Here is a 16,897-nt window from a genome sequence, read left to right as displayed (position 1 = left end):
AGAACACAAACTGACCTAGCCAATTTAATTATTGGTCGGTGGAATTAATTTTCTGAGCGCTAGAATAATTATTAAATTAAATTTTAAAATTAACTAAAAATTAATTTAATAAGCTGGATAATGTTGCAAAATGGGATTAGAAGGCAGCCACTTGGCAAACCTTGCCCATGCAAGTGGAAAACTAGCCATTGTAAGAGAGAAGGAGGTTGTTAGAATTTAGAAAGCAAAAAGATGCTGCTGATATGATTTATAGCCACCATGGACCAATTCTACAGCAAAAAGTGAGCAATTTGGAGCTCTCCAAGAGTAGGTGAAAGCAATCTAAGATACTTTTGGTGCAGATGATAGCATACATGAGGGGTCAGTAGTCTTTTTGGTATTCCTAAGCTATAGCTGGCAGCTTCCATGGCTGTTTGAGCAAGGTAGTAGCAAAATTTCAGTGTTTCTTGTGATGAAACTCTGAAAATTCTCTCTCCACAGCATTCTCTCTCATCCCCTATTCATTTCTTAAGTTATCTTAGCATTTCCAATAGTTTGAGCCATCTGAGAAAGAGATTCCAGTCAATCTTTGTTGTAAACCTTAATTTATAGTAAAAACTAAGGTTTTGTCAAACGACTCCGGATGCGTGCTCAGAATTGAGAGCCTAGGACTTGAATTCCAGTAGCTAAAAGAGGTCAATCAGCTAATATTAGATTTGGGGCTGAATTTTTCTTTCAAGGAGTAGGGTGAAGGCCAATCACCAAGCAAACCAAGGGGCAAAATTGGTTTGGAGGCTTGCTAGTTAATTTTGATAGCAAGAGGAGTTGGATTAGGGGGGGAGAGGTCAGAGGATATCAGTCGTATTCTATCCATTTGCAATAAAAGTTAAAGAAATACTATAAGGGTATAAGTTTTGGGGTCAACAAGCAGTCCAATGTCCAAGATTGTATGGTAAAGTGTGCATTCCAGTTTTGTGAAATTTTTAGTTGCTTTGATTAGTTCTTAATGAGGTTATTTACCACTCATGTGAGGAGGAAGGTTGGTTTTAGTGTGGGCTGCAAAGAGGGAAGAGAGAGTTGCAAATGGCAATACATGCCTTCCTAAATGAGTATCTCTCTCTTGAATCTGGCTAGATCACAAGGGTGCTACCTGGCATTTAAAAGTCGCTCACATGGAGAAACTTCCCATTTAACTTATCTTGAACTCAAAGCTTTTAGTTAATGAAAGTTTTGCATTTAACCTTGTTTCTTTTGCCCAACCCTTATGCCACATAGCCCCTATGCTTGTTGCTTGCATGCCGAGTGTCAAATTATTCACTACCAGTGCATTGGTCACGATGCTCAAATCTAGGGGTGCTGGAATTAGAGCTTATTTTAAGTTTAAAAAAAGCTTAGGTGAAGCTTAACTAAATCATCAGGAGTTCTTTCACAATTCTCATTTTATGTGATATGGTGTATATTTGGGAAACATCGCATTGTGATTTTAGACTCTCTGCTTGATGACTTGATTGCATGCCTATGGGAATGCTCACCAACCAAATTTTTGTGACAGTTCGTGCTTCTACCCACAGTCAATATAAGCCTCTAAAATCCAGCATTTTGACTCATTTTGGGCTGTGGTCATTCTATTCTATGTTGCTTGACATTTTTGAATTACGAGTCTCGTAGTAATTTTTGGCTTTAAATATCTACAGGCTAGATTGCAGAGTTTTTGTTACACCTATGCCATTGAGTTGCTTTGGTTAATTGGTTTCTTCAAGACTCCAATTTGGGCTTGTGGGTGAGGCTGGCCAAATCCATTTCTCAGTCTTTTTAATATTTGGTGTACTAGTGTGGCATCTCCTTTTATCTTCAACTTGCTTCTTCAACATGCTCGTGGTCCGGTTGCAAAAGAGAATGTTAAGATGTTGCCTTTGGATTTTTAAATGTCATTCTGCTGTTCTTCTAGTGTGATCAAGTGTATTGTGATTCCAATTTAGGGTGGCATGTGGCGACTCAACACTTGATTGAGCTTGAAACTTGTGCCTTTTATCTAATTCAAGGAGATTGCTACAGACTTAGCAATGTGTGTTTGGAAGGTGTTTGGACACCATTTCTCCAGTTTGGTGCATGTTATGTGCATTTAGTTTTCCTTCTATTTTTGTGGCTCAACCATTCTTGTTGTAGCCTCTCTACAATGGGCAGTCTTTGCTTTGCAGGTCTTTTTAGCTACATGTATTGCATAATGAATAGATTCAGGCTGAGGATGGAAAGAGTTTTATATACCATATCTTCTTCTAAGTTAAAAGTTTATTGGAAGACATTTGAGTCTTGATCTTTTGGTGCTTCTTGGCATCATGTCCAACATTTCTCACACAACCACAGGCCATTTCATAAGGTTTACAACCTTAGAGAAGCCTAATTTATATCCTTTGTTGGGGTGTGTGGTATTGCAATTCCCATTGCTACTATGGCTGGAGATTTCTAGAGCTTTTTTCTAATACATATATGGCTACCCAGACTAGACTTATGTGGCTTCCCAGCATACATATACTGGTTTTTCTAATACATTAACTCCACCACAAACATCGATCTTCTTTTAAAGATATCATTGTCAAGGGACTATCAGCATCAACTAGATATGCACAACAGATATTCATACACATCAGGATAAGTTTGTTCCCACCTCATGCTTCTGAAAACCATTCCAAATGTTATTGGCCCGAGACATGTGATTCGCATTATCACTGTGCTCACCAGATTTTGATGCAGTAGGATCCGTTTAATTGGGACATACTAGCTAATGAAGCTTGCATTGAGTAGACCCCGTATCATGAATGTCATGCATTGTCATCCACTTTCTCTCTTTCCTACTGAGAAACAAACTTTTGAGGTGCTTTAGGCTGTAAAATATCAAAATCTTAATCCTAGCTCCAATTGCATCCCAAATTGCGAACTATAACCCTAAAGGACCAAGACTCCACCGGCCCTACCTGAGGTGCAAAAGGAAATGGAGAAAGGATGGTTTATTTGGGTGACTTGTAGAAATATGTCTTAAACAGCCACACTCAAAATATGAACTTGCAAATTTCCCATTTTTACCTCAGAAAATTGCATTCCAACCCTAGCATGTCTCAACTTCAAGGCAATAGACTTCAATTTGCCTTTGGATGTATCTGACAACATAAGGATTCATTAGAATTCCCTGGTAGGAGAAGGCACACAAGTAATAATGTGCAAAGACAAAACCATTTTAGTAAATGCAGTTGCATATACAAGCAAAATATCCCCAATATCAATCCAAGAAGGGAATGCATTGACCAATAAGGCATGAGAAAGGAAGCATATCAATAGGCTCTATCTATGTGTAAGGTTTCTCTAAGGATTTGCATCTTGGGGCAACAATATCCTGTAGGTTCTTATGTGCAAGGGTTCTTCCAAGGATTGGATGAGCTGAGCATGTTCTGAGGGGCAGCAGTGTTCTATAGGTGAGTATGTGGGTCTTGAGACATTTCATTTACTGAAGTGACCGAGTTGAGCTGTATATGTACTTGATTGATGAAGGGTGGCTCATTCAACTTGGGCGACCTAAGCAATGGGTAGCAGTAGTAGATCAATTGAGGTTGTGGATCAATTAAGGTTGTTTCTTGATCATTTGTAATGTGAGCAGTAGTGAAGGTTTGAGAAGTTTGACAACAACATGGCCATCAAATTATTAGAGATGGAATATCATTTCCATATTTTACCCATGACCAAGAGTTTTTTCCTGCTTTCGGTTGGTTGGTACACAAGTGGTGGCATTGCTTGATCAGGAAATAAATCATGAATAATGTAATGATTAGATGTTGGAATATCTTCAAATTTGAGCCACAGTTTCTGCAGTCACAATCTTCATTTGAATTGGGAGTTTTATGCCCAGTAAAATTTGGCATGCTTTATGTAGATACAGAACTCTTTGCTTCTTATAATCTTTTCATGCCATTAAGAGGTGCTGGCAACAAGCTTGCATACTCTTGTAACTTTATTGTCAATGAGATTCTTTTGTAAGTTCAGACTCAGTCTCAGCAGTTACAATCTTCATTTGAATTGGGAGTTTTATGCGCGGTAAAATTTGCATGCTGTAAGTAGACACAAAAGCTTGCTTCTTATCATCTTTTCATGCCATGAAGGGGCGCTGGCCACAAGCTTGTATATTCTTGCAACTTTGTTGTTATTATGACCTTTTGTAACTCAAATCTTTATAGCAGCAGGCAGAGATGTGAATAGCTAGACTTTGTCTTGATTGCTTGTGTCATTTTGGCTGCCCAACACGAAGGATTGTCATCATTTAGTTTTTTGTTAGGCAGTGGAGCTGGGCAGTGCAGAGTGCTTAACAGCTTTTTGCAGAGCTGTACAAAGAGTTTGTCCTGTGAGCTCCTATGTAAGACCCACAGCTGGTGCAACCGCAGGCTATGATTCACAGGTTTTATGAAAATTTTGCTCGGGTGCAAGTTTTTCATCCATGATGTTGGTTATCAAATGAGATTGACAAAATTATACACTTGAGAGATGTGCTTGGACAGGTGATTTTTGCAGATGGCACTTTCATTGATGGGAGTACCAGTGAATTATCTTGTGATGGACCATTAAGGGAACCTCACGTTGTGTTTTGCCAGGTTAGTATTGCGCCTCCTTAATGTTAAGACGTGGACCTGTACAAGTTTTTTCCTTTTTTTCTCCTGTGTATGTGCATATCTGAGGGGTGGAGGTAGGACTAAGTGGCACAAAACCCACAACTAGATTACATCCTTTCTCCTTCATGGGAGAGAGAAAGAGACTTCAAGAGTGATGTACTGTAAAATACAAACTTCACGGACCTATGTTTCCCAAATCTTCTGCAGCTTCTTTTTATGTCTAGAGATGCTATTGCTAGGACTTTCTTAATTTTGCTTGGTAATTGCATAGTTGCATTCCAAAGGGATTAGACAAAGATTGCAATGGGTTTTAATTATGTCAAAGATATATAATACCATTATTGTAGCATCAAGCTTTGACACAGTTGAATTTGCTGTCCTGTTTGACTTTTGCTGTGTGTGTTGAATTGTAAGCGCAAAAATCAAATGGTGGGCTCCACTGGTTTTTGGTCAACACTTGTGAGCCAAAGTTGCCAACATTGTGGAGCTGCATTTGCTTGTACACCTTGCAAAGAGAGAGAACATGGCAAGTATAAGACTAGTACTAGCCTTTGAAAACACAACTCAAAAGAGAGAAGACAATCCAAAGGTGGAAATGGTGCTCCTAATATATTACAGCGGTACAATTTTGTATACCACACGGGCAGCTGTCAATAGCAGATCCATGCTGCACTCTGGCATGTATACAATTCTGCATACTCCTGCACTCTGAATCCATGGAGCATGCATGGTGCCAAAGATCTCCAATCAGCCATGAGCATTCCTGCTTGCAATACCTTGATGCATGAACTAACATTGTGGCATGTGAGAGGATGATAGAGATTGATGTTCTAGAACAGGAGAAGAGGGTGTTGAGAAACCCTTCACCCATCACCAGCAGTTTGCGTTTTTGGGTTTTGCATTCAGGGTTTGCAGCCCCAAAAAGGGACGCCACCCTAGACTGATTGTGCCTATTTGTAGGCCACTCTCATTCATTCTTTACGGCTGATTCATTCAGTCCTTCACCTCTTCTCTTTAGCCTCTCTACTACCCTCACACCCCTTTAGGAGGACATTGCGGTTCGTGGTTCGTGGCTGTTTTCATAATCTTCCTTGTGCTACGGCACCCTTGTTCCCTTGTATCACATTCACTCCATGATTTAGATCTTTATCATTCCATTCATCAGAGTTTCTTCTCTCTTGTCTTCTTTTCTCCATGTTTGCGGAGTTCACTCCATGTTCCTCCTCATAAACCATACCGACTCGTTGGTACTTCATCTTTTGACATGGTATCAGAGTTGGATCTGCTCAAACAATGGCAAAGATCCTCCACTCCAGTGATGGCAAAGAATGGTGCTAGGTTCAGCATCCACTTCTCTTCTTCTTCCATTGCATCAAAATCTCGTTTTTGCAGGTTACAAGTGTTTTTAGCTTGTTGCCCATACCCCTTTCGCAGAGGACATCATAGTCTCAATTGTCCCTTGTTGTCATCTATAGTCTGGCGCGTGTTTCCAGCCTTCCATCTGCAGTTTGCAGTTGTTTACAACAAAGGGACTGTTGCTGATCACTCTCCATTCAGAAAACAATCTCGTTTTTGCAGATTTCAGGTATTTCAGCTTGCTGCCCTCTCCCCAGATGCGGAAGACATTGCAGTCCAAGCTGGTCATTGCTGTCTACAATAGTCTAGCGCTTGTTTCCAGCCTACCACACACTGTTCGGAGCTGATTTTAGCATATTAACTGCTGCTGCTGGTTTTTCCTGCGTTTTTAGTCTTTCTCTCTCCTCATCTGCATTTTTCTACTAGTTGCAACCTCTTACTCCTGGTAGCATCCTCCTCCTACTGGCAGCTTACTTCCAGCCCTTCCATTACCCTCCTAGCCCTTGAGGCGGATATTGCAGTTCATGGTTTGTGGTTGACCTCTTCCTTCTTTAGCAAGGCACATTGGTACCCATGGCTTCTTTACCAACAGATGACCAGACTATTGGGTGCTCCTACAATGGCATCATCGAACACATGACCGATGCTTGCCGACTTCGATCTTTGCTCCCCATGCCCTCGGAGTATATGCATATTTTACCAAGCACTTCTTGTGCCACCTCTCCTTTCTTGGCCACAGAGATTGTTCTGCATCGGCTATCAGAGTACTATGCTCAAGGCAATAAGACACATCTGATGCGCACTAAGTCCTTTCGAGCACATGGAGGATCGATTGGCGCTACGACCTCTTGGAGATCGTCGTAATGCCAGTGGCAGTCTTCTCCCACCTATTTTCGAGTACAGTGGCTACCACAGCCCATGGTTCTGCAGTCCGCTCCATCGAGAGACAGTGATTGTTTGATACCGTTTCCTTGTTAGTCCGCTCCTTCGAGAGACAGTGGCTGCCCGAATCCTTTCTCTTCTTCGGCTTCCCGGTCTGCTCCATTGAGAAGTAGCGACTGTTGCCCACTCATTGCTCAGTCTGAGTCTCACCCTTCACCATCACCTACTCAGGTTCGAGAGGCCACCTCTGGGAGTTCTTCACCACCGCGGATACCTTCTTCGATATGATTGGCAGTAGTTCCTTCATCCTCAGACATTTCGGAGTCCGTGATCCATGAGTTTTTGGATTCCCTATCTATCTCAGAGGGGGATGATCTTTCTTTGTCTTCTAAGGGGACATCTACATCTACCGCGACTTCAGAGGGGGCTCCTATTCCTCCAGTTTCAAAGGGGGTTCCCACCCCCCGCTCCATCCTTCTCATACATTGGCGGAGGCCTTTTACCTTCTTTTTTTACCCTTGGATGGGGTGGCTTCCTTCCAAGAGTCATCTCACCTATTGATACCCAGGATCTTGAGGATCTACCTAGATCGGAGCCTTGGAGGTTCAGCTGCGACTTGCTGACGAGGCCTTTGTATTCTTGCTTGCATGGATGCATGGAGCTAGTGACTTCTCTCCGGAGGTTGAGTTTCGGGTTCCCTAGTTCACTCTGTCTACTGTTCTTTACTGCAGGTTACCTTTCAGGTGGAAATCTTGGATCTTAGGGATCCACTACATCTTCCTCCTCAAGAAGCCTTAGTCACTTGGTCAGCATGGAGCCAACTCTCGAGGATCGAGTACAGGCATATCCTTATCGTTCTTGGCATCACACAAAGTCCGACATTCCTCCTCTGTATTGCATGTTTTCATCATCTTTGTACTAGGGCACTTGGGCAAGTGAACAATTTTCCCACGAGAGACATTGTCCAAGTGGCATTTTCTGCATGAGCATTCTTTAGCATGTAGCATTGCATCTCTACCTCACTCTTCTCTTCTTTCCCTTTTTGGGCTTGAGAGGGGGTGTTGAGAAATCCTTCACTCATAGTTTGCGTTTTTGCATTTCTATGTTTTGCGTTTAGGGTCTGCAGCCCCAAAAAGGGATGCCACCCTAGACTGATTGTGCCTATTCATAGGCCACTCTCTCATTCATTCTTTACGGCTGATTCATTCAATCCGTCATCTCCTCTCCAGCCTCTCCACTACCCTCACACCCCTTTAGGAGGACATTGTGGTTCATGGTTCATGGCTATCTTCATCATCTTCCTTGTGCTACGGCACCCTTGTTCCCTTGTATCACATTCACTCCATGATTCAGATCTTTATCATTCCATTCATCAGAGTTTCTTCTCTCTTCCCTTCTCTTCTCCATGTTTGCCGAGTTCACTCTATGTTTCTCCCCGCAAACCTTACTATCTTGTTGGTATGTTATCTTTTGACAGAGGGTTGCTCTACATAGACTACAAAACTGGCTGGCTTGAACCAGAGGGTTGTTGATTGGCCCACAGTTTATGCTGACTCCCTAACTTGACATATTCAGGTGCGTTGTGAGTTACCTTTTAGCACTCACAAGAGGAGGTGTTGCCTACACTTGCAGAGATAAAGAAGTAACATTTCATTTACTTGTACATGTTTTTCTTTGACTTTTGACATCTGATTTTATCACCTTACCCATTTTATCTATGTGCGCATGTTTTCCCATCTACATTTCTTTGAAGACCCAACCTAAAAGGACGGAAGATCCGTCCACATTGCAGTTATATGATCTGGCCTGCCTCCCTTTGTGCCCACTATGCATGCATGTCCACCTATGCCCAAATCGGCCTAGGTGGCTTTCCATTTATCACATTCTCTCCCATTAGAATTACAGCTCTTGCATCTGCCTGAAAACAGTATCTTGAAGATCGCCACAACATTCTAGCCATGATAAACAGTCCTTATATTGCTTTTTGCTGACTTCTCTTTAGAATTATCCTCATTCCTAGGTTACCATAGTGAAACATTTAATTTCTTTCTTGCTGGATTTGCTATTGACCACCCACGGTCCTAGCTCTTCTAGTAATGAATCAATGCACTTTGGAAGTGATAAAATAGTCCTCTGTTTTGGACTCGGATAAAATACACTGTTTTGCCTAATATACACCCTTCTTTCAGAGTGGCCATATCAAATTATCCATATAACCAGTTGAGAAGAATTAACTCATCTGAAGATGTTGGAGGGCCTTGATTACTCTTTGCCATTCATTTTTGCAGAGTCTGGCTGCATTGTCACAAGTCCACCATTCACTAAGTGAACCTGCATCGTGGTTCCGAAAATTCCGTCTTTTATCAGTTTGGTTTGTATGTCTTTTTGATCTTTCAACTAAAGAGTCATAGAAAGGCTTTGCAGGCTGAGGTGCCATTGCAATGTGGAAATCATCTCTGTTGCCTTTCATGATTCCATAGTGTGAACCGAGTAACTAACAGCACCTCATAGTTGTTTTGCATCACCTGCAAGGTAATTCAAGTAAATGGGTGACCACACTTAAGTCCCAGCCTTTCCGAGTTTGTTAGTTTGGAAAAAGCCGCATGCTCAGCACGCAGATGTGGTCTGCATTGCTCTCTGTGTCTGCATCTAGTAGACTGATGAACACTAACAGACCTGGCCCGATGTATGAGACGGTCTCGCCATCGACCACTACTTTGGCAGACATCACTCTTTGTATGACTGCCCTCATCCTCCTCCTGAACTCTCTCAAAATTCAGACAGTCCTAGTTCTTGCCTTTACACTATTTTCTCCCTCTTTCTTCTTGAGATTTCAATACTTGATCATTTCTAGCTTGGTCCGTGGATTTTCTGTGTATGTCTTAATCCAATAAACCACCTAGAACATAATTAAAGCTCAACTCACTATCTAGAGCTGAATCACTAATGGCTGTCCTAAAGGTATCCCATGATGCAAGCGAGGAATACAATAGAAAAATCACCTTAACCTCATTTTCAAAATTCAGTTTTCATCACCATAAGCAGCCACCATGAAAAGATCTCTTGGAAAAATGTTCAATTACTTTGAATAAGCAAATCTTGTGTATAAAGAAATACTTGTCTATAGATAATAAACACAACTGTTGGACAAAGCACAGATTGATAAAAGAACTTAGTAGGGTTAGGGTAACTTAGAGACAATGAACATTGAGTTGAATGAATGAATATTGAATATATATGATGCTTAATGCAGCAAACACACTATGCAAAGTGAATACTAACCCCTGAGCTCGCGTGTCTCTAGGATTGGGGCAGAGAGTACGAGTTGGAGTTTGTATCGTACATATTGTGAAACACCGTAGATAGCCTCCAAAAGTGTACGGCAGCAGCAAATGCAGATCTGGTGAGTTTGGATTAGTTTGAGACAAGAGTGACATGAGAGAATAGGCACTAACAATTTGCAAAACAAAGATGGGCTGAGTGGTGGGCAGCTTCTCTATTTATAGACGAGTGGATGTCCCCAAATTGGTGTTTGGCATATGGGACACAACACTCCCTAGGAATGCACACCATTTAATGAAGGTTTTGGTAATAATTAAGTTTTGGGGAAGTAATAAAGAGCTAGTTAGTTTATAATGCATTTTCTAGCTCAACACCCCCTCTCAAGCCCAAAACTAGAACTAGGACGAGACTATCAAGATAGCTCAAGCCCATTTTTACCCCAAGGTGTTAGGACTCCCATCCCAAAGCAGCTAGGGCACCGGGCTGAGGGTGCTTGTCGGCTACCTAGTGACCTACCAAGACTTCAAAGGCGACGGTTAGCTTACCAAGGGAGCCCAAAGGGTCACTCCAGAGAGGTGAAGGAATTGGGCAAAGGATGTTTGTCAATTCCTTAGTAGCCTTCTAGGACCTACAAAGATGGATGGGACCACTTTAAACTTTTTTCCTTTTGATCTTTTTTTTTTTGGAGCAATTGTTTACACCCTATCAAGCAGCTGTGTCCTTGGGGGAAATGAAAGGGATGGTGAGATCCAACATATTAGAAAACAATCAAGCTATTCCCTCCGCGTGTGGGTGTCGGCGAAGAAGATAAAGTATGGGGGGTTTGTGTAGAAGCAGATAAGAAATACATTATACTGTCCACTAGGAGACTACCATATGAGTTGTTATAAATATGGTAGATCCAAAGTCAACCACTCTCTAACTCCAAAGGAATAAATGTGCACAGATACATGTTTATAGGAATAAAATGTCAACACATGGGGTAATGCAAAGGACAATGCAAGCTGTCATGTTCATGCAAAATACTATGCAATGGTGCTACTCGGATAATTCCCTTGTAGGGGAATTGTTCACTTGTCCAAGTGTCCTTTTACAATCATGATCATCCTAATCATACAAATAATGATACACTGTACAAATAATAATGTCTCTAAAGTAATTAAAATCTTGTGGAAGACTGCCTAAGACACTAGATTTTATTTGATATTTTTTGGTGTACGTTTGGTGCTGTACTAAGTCCACAGACTAAACGGATCGGATAGATCGTACTTGACTACCTAGAGGGAGACAAGGAGTGCTTGAGGATCAAAGTTCAAAATAGTGGCATTTGTAGATCAACCAGATAACCCCTTTAGTGAAGTAGGGGTAGATGATCTAGTTGCCATGTGAGTAGTGGATGTACCTTGCTGAGGTGAAGGATGACCCTGTCTCGGCTGTGGAGATGAGGCTGAATTTCCCTCACCTAATGTGCTTGAGTTTCTAGGGGACGAGGGTATAGTCTTGGGTGGACTATCCTTTGCATTTGAGTGACATTTGTCGTTAAATTGGCCACAACATTTTGATGATGTTGACAATACCTATCCTTTTTGCAGACATTTTGCCAACTTGGTTTCAATCTTGGAGAGGAGTTACTTTGTTCCTCACTACTCGACTTAGACTCGATATTGTTCTTTCCACCACCTTGCTTCATCTTTTGGGAAGTCAAAGCCCCCTCTAAATATTAGGGTTTCTTATGAAATTGATTGAACATTTGAGCATAATGTAGTAGGTGACACTCAAAGTCCAAACGCATAGAAGAGCAATAATTGGGGACATGAGATAACTTATTGAATGAAATTAAAATATCTCTATGGCAATTTATCCATGAATAAGGTGACTTGATCATCAACTAACTTGGGTAAGCTGATGGTGGCGAATTCAGTGAGTAATCGCCAATACTAAGCCAACTTGATAATTGAATCATCCCTCTTGGTGATTCTAAACTCTTGGAGCATTTGGTCAAGGTCCACTAGATGTGCCCAATGCTTAGATACAAGGTCAAAGTGTTGTAGTTTGCAATGAAATTCTAGTGTTAGACCTTGCATCAACTCAACTATCGCTATGGCATTTTTGCTCTTTCAAGAGAAACTACCTCGTAGGAGAACCATCAAGGGTCCAGCTGGGTTTTCTACCCCTTAACAAGTTTCCACAAGCCTTGGTAATCCAAGACCTTTCGCATCAAATTTGACCAAGTGGTAAAGTTAGATCTATTAAAATGAGTCTTATCCATAAACACATGCTTGGCTAATGTAGATGGATGGATAGCTTGATGAGGATTAGGATAGATGGCTGGTATAGGATAGAGAGGGTAACTAGATGCAATATGAGGCATCAAAAATTCTAGATGTGTTCCCCAGAGGAGGAGATTGACTTGTGGATGGTCTACATGTTAAAAAGATGTAGGATGGCTTGTTGAGTATTGTCATATTGGCAAACTATGTGGCCACTTGAGAGAGATAGGTGCACCTCCACCACCTAGATGTGCAAAAGCAGAGGATCTAAAGGGATAGGATGTGCCTATGTTTGAAGGTCCCCTTAGTGTGGTGTGCGGTTGAACAGGTGGGATGATAAATGATGATGTGGAAAATGGTATAAATGTAGATGCGGATGTAGTGGGTGAAAAGGGTGGGATTTGAAATTGTGGTGAAAATATATGAGTGAATGGAAATTCGTTTTTAGGAAATTGAAATGATGATGCATCTACTTCATTTCGACTTTTATTAGGTTAGGGTTCGGTGATGTGCATACGCTCACACACTCACAGTGAAGAATTGAACAACAAGAGAAGGAAGAACTGGAAGGTCACATCCACTATATGAGAAATTATGAAATATATTTAAAGAAATTTCACTTGTTTAATCTAAGTTCTTATTCTTTAAATGTATAGATAAATGTGGATTCACTCAAGCTCTCCGCTAGTACACTTAAAAGTCTGACTCGTGAGAGAGACTTGGAGGAGGAGCAAATCTTTAGGGAGCTTTACTTGGAGCTCGAGGAGATAGACCGGCGGGTCTCTTGCACTCGTGCATGGCGTGCCCGTGTTGTTATCCACCCTCGCGCCGGTAGCAATGGAACTTCTACTTCGGCATCCACATTGGTTGCCCGTGATGCTTGTGGGGCCCTTAGATGCTACACGAGGCATGGGAGTGTCTCGAGAAGTACTCCTAGTTCGGCCCAGGAGGACATACCTATCACTACCTCTCATCTAGAGCTTAGAGAGCCCGAGTATGATCATGAGGGCAATGTCATTAGTGAGGGTGATTTTGTTGAGGAGGGTGATGGCTCCTCAAGCAATGGCGAGGATGCTTCCACCTTCGATGTTGAGAGTGATATGAGCACCTAGAGTAATCATGTATCTTAATTCCGATTGAGCCATGGATAATGGCTTTTATCTCGATCCATTTTTGTACACTTTTTGTATGAGATTGCACATCTGGCTCATAATAAAGTTGTTGGTTTCATTATTCATTTTACATAATACAATCTCAAGTCTTGTTTCAACTCTCTTGTGCACTTTTGGCTTGAATCTCTAAGTTCATGTTTAAACTTGTAAGTCCAAACATTAAGCATAGACTTATATGTATTTTTTATTTCATCGGACGTAACATTGGACGTAGGTCCAAGATTTATTAGTCCAATTAATACCGTACTACCATCGGACTGTACTTATCGGACGCCATCGGATGTGACAACCATGATGCTTGCACATGGTGAGTTCCTTAGCCGTCGCTGCTCATTCCTTCCTAGGGAGAAGTTTGGAGACCACTAAACTCGTAGGTTGCACCTCCAATTGCATTGAATGTGAGGCATCAAATGCTCTTGAAAATGTACGACAACCATGAGATGGAAACATTACATGCTTTGTAATTCTAGAGTCGCCTGCCAAAGCCCCCCTTGGAAACTTGTTGCTGCAATTCTTCCACTAGGAGTCATTGCAAGCCATTGGAATTCTTCCATTTGGAGTCAAGCTAGCCATCAGTCTCCCAGCAGAAACTTTCAGATGGAACCTTGCATGCTTTGTACTTCTAGCAAGCACTTGCATGCTTTGTAATTCTAGAGGTTGCCTACCAAAGCCCCCCTTGGAAACTTGCTGCTGCAAATTTTCCACCAGGAGTCATTAGAAGCCATTGGAATTCTTCCACTTGGGATCAAGCTAGCCATCACTCCCCCAGCAGAAACCATGAGATGGAAACCTTACATGCTTTGTAATTCAAGAGGTTGCCTGCCAAAGCCCTCCTTGGAAACTTGTTGCTGCAGTTCTTCGACTAGGAGTTATTGGAAGCCATTGGAATTCTTCCACTTGGAGTGAAGCTCACCATCTCTCTCCCAGCAGAAACTAAGCCTACTCATGGCAAAGGAGGCAAAGAAGGAATATTAGTGGTCAGAGAATAGAGGTGAACCATAGGAAGTGTTGGAAGAGCACCCTTGCTCTCCATAAGGCCCCCCATGCTTAGTGATGGCTGGGTGAGGACCAGCTCTTTGAAGTCTGGACCAAACTCAGTGCTGAATTGGATACCTGCATCACAATGGCTGCCCTGAAACTCAAAACACCGTCATTGGCAAAGCAAGGGTCTTCTGCTGATTTTGGAAGCACCAAGTGCTCCAGCCCATCCAATCTTCCATATGGCATCTAGTAATCAGCCAACTGCATGTGGATCTGCCTGAGCCCCATCACTAACTCTTCATAGGAAGCTACCACAGCGAAGGAGGAACCCTTGTACTATAGCTGTGAAGTAGAAGAAATTACAAATTTGGAATTCATCATACTTCGACTCCCTACCAAAGCTTTGATGCTATGGTAAAATTTAGCAAATGGCACTGGGGTATTTGACCTGATGCACAATGGGTGGGTCTTGCTAAGAAGTGCTTGGTGCAACCATTGATCTGAGTTTATTTCACTAGGATAAATGCCTATCCTTGCTCACTGAGGGATCAAAATCTTCTGAAATAGCAAGGTGCATAGCTTCAATGTCTCTTTTTTAGTTCATATAACTAAGTTGAACTGAAGACAACTAAGCTGATGGATGCTACCATATCTGGTGTATCTGCTTTCAGAACCTCTTGGTGATCTTCAGCCAGAATACTTATAACAGAAAAATATAGCAGCTAACTCATCAACACACAAGTACTCCAATTGAAAGCACTACATGAAATGATGTATTCCCGAGTCCCCATGGTTTTCGAGTGGACTTGTTGGCAAAGAAACTCTAGCCCAAATCAAGTATAACTTTTTAACCTACTAGTAGTAAATTTAGCATGTTTGCATTATTCTGACAAGCAGAGGGCCCCATTCAACTCTACCCTCAGGATTTGTGTTGTATCGGAACGCTCTTATTCTGACAAGCAGAGGGCCCCATTCAACTCTACCCTCAGGATTTGTGTTGTATCGGAATGCAGTGTGCTGCTGCCTTATCGACATTTGACATATGCATGTAGCATAGTTTAGAGTAGCAACCAAGTTGAGTAAAACTCGGGCATCTTATGGAGCAATTTGAATCTGTTTATGTAATTGAACACACACAACAACTTGTCTAGTTAAAAAAGTAAGCCAAGGTGAGTAAAACTCAGGCATCTTATGGAGTAATTTGAATCTGTTTATGTAATTGCACACACACAACAACTTGTCTAGTCAAAAAAGTAATGCTTTGGTGATTAAGCCTGATACTCCGGATTCTGGCTTCTCTCAGCTTTGTAGATCTAATGAAGAATCTATTCTTGAAAGCAATGCAGTTCAGATGTTAATTTGTATTCAGACTTCACATGTGTTTCTACATTTAAGAGACTAATAGTATTGTTAATGACTGATGTCCAGGGTGGAAGCCATTGGACTCATTGGGCTTTGGTCTTGAGTGAAGTCATGAAAGTTGTGAAGAGCTTTTGAAAATAATGTTAGCACTCTATAACAAGACTTCGCAGGCAGAAGTTTAGTGTTGTATAACTGCAAAATTTGGAGGCTTATGCCATGCACGTGTTTTGGAGGAAGTCAAGGAGACCAAAAGGTCTGTGTTTTGGGGGCCCCAAGTACAAGGTGTGTGAAGAGTAAAGCAGGTTGTTTGATGGTCGCAATGGCTGCAGATACGAGCCCCACCGGCCGGCCCTTTGGAGCACGTGTCCTCTGCGAGCAAAGGCAATAGAGGCCTTGTAAAAGCAATTGTTTTATCGGTTTATGCACCTTTCGCACATGCACAACAATTACAAACCAAAAATAAGCTATCAATGTCTACACCTTACAATTAATTCTTCGATTTGGGCACCTTCAACAACTAAGGCGCTCAATTTTATTCAAACGACTACAATTATAAATAGTTCAAAAATTATCAATTTCTATACCTTTAGTCCTAGTGAGAAACTATTGGGTGGGTATACACATTTTTGAATGAAGTATATTTTCAAACAAAAAATACAAATAAACAAGCTTGCAAGGAATTAAACCTTGCACAATAGCATGTGTTTACTATTGTTATCCAAGAAGCCCTCCTCCCCTCCTCTCTCATGCTAGTTTTCAAATAGCTAAACATGCTAATGCATCATGCTATGAGGGTGCACATATGCTCTCACCTTTCACCCCCTCACCCTCTCCATGCCATCCCATCACAAATCCCAAAAACTAGAGATGATCCTCATTAGTCTTCTTGTAGCCAAAGAAAATAGGTTTTGTGAAATTTAATTACATGTGAGATTTAAAAAAATACAACCTTTCATTCTCA

General features: G+C 41.5%; 1 protein-coding gene and 1 pseudogene across 7 annotated transcripts in view; one reads left to right on the top strand and one right to left on the bottom strand.

Annotated features, from left to right (window-relative positions):
* LOC148019575 (uncharacterized) overlaps positions 1-16,519 on the top strand; it is a 60,520-nt gene extending 44,001 nt beyond the window's left edge. For 4 of the 7 annotated variants that reach the window (XM_087699579.1, XM_087699580.1, XM_087699578.1 and 1 more), the window contains exons 10-12: positions 4,301-4,420; positions 4,521-4,613; positions 16,003-16,519. In XM_087699579.1, coding sequence (XP_087555705.1) covers positions 4,301-4,420; positions 4,521-4,613; positions 16,003-16,071 — 282 coding nt within the window. In that variant the 3' untranslated portion in view covers positions 16,072-16,519. Of the gene's footprint in view, positions 1-4,300; positions 4,421-4,520; positions 4,614-16,002 lie in introns of those variants that run through there. The other 3 variants (XM_087699581.1, XR_015694834.1, XR_015694833.1) reach the window with 3 other exon arrangements.
* Positions 9,132-9,624, bottom strand: LOC148019576 (uncharacterized; annotated as a pseudogene).
* Positions 16,520-16,897: the final 378 nt, after the last annotated feature.

Source organism: Lygodium microphyllum, chromosome 19 (assembly GCF_053477565.2).
Source record: "Lygodium microphyllum isolate KBCC chromosome 19, Lygodium_microphyllum_v1.1.10, whole genome shotgun sequence".
In the NCBI taxonomy this organism is placed as follows: domain Eukaryota; kingdom Viridiplantae; phylum Streptophyta; class Polypodiopsida; order Schizaeales; family Lygodiaceae; genus Lygodium; species Lygodium microphyllum.
This window is presented reverse-complemented; position numbering and strand designations above follow the sequence as displayed.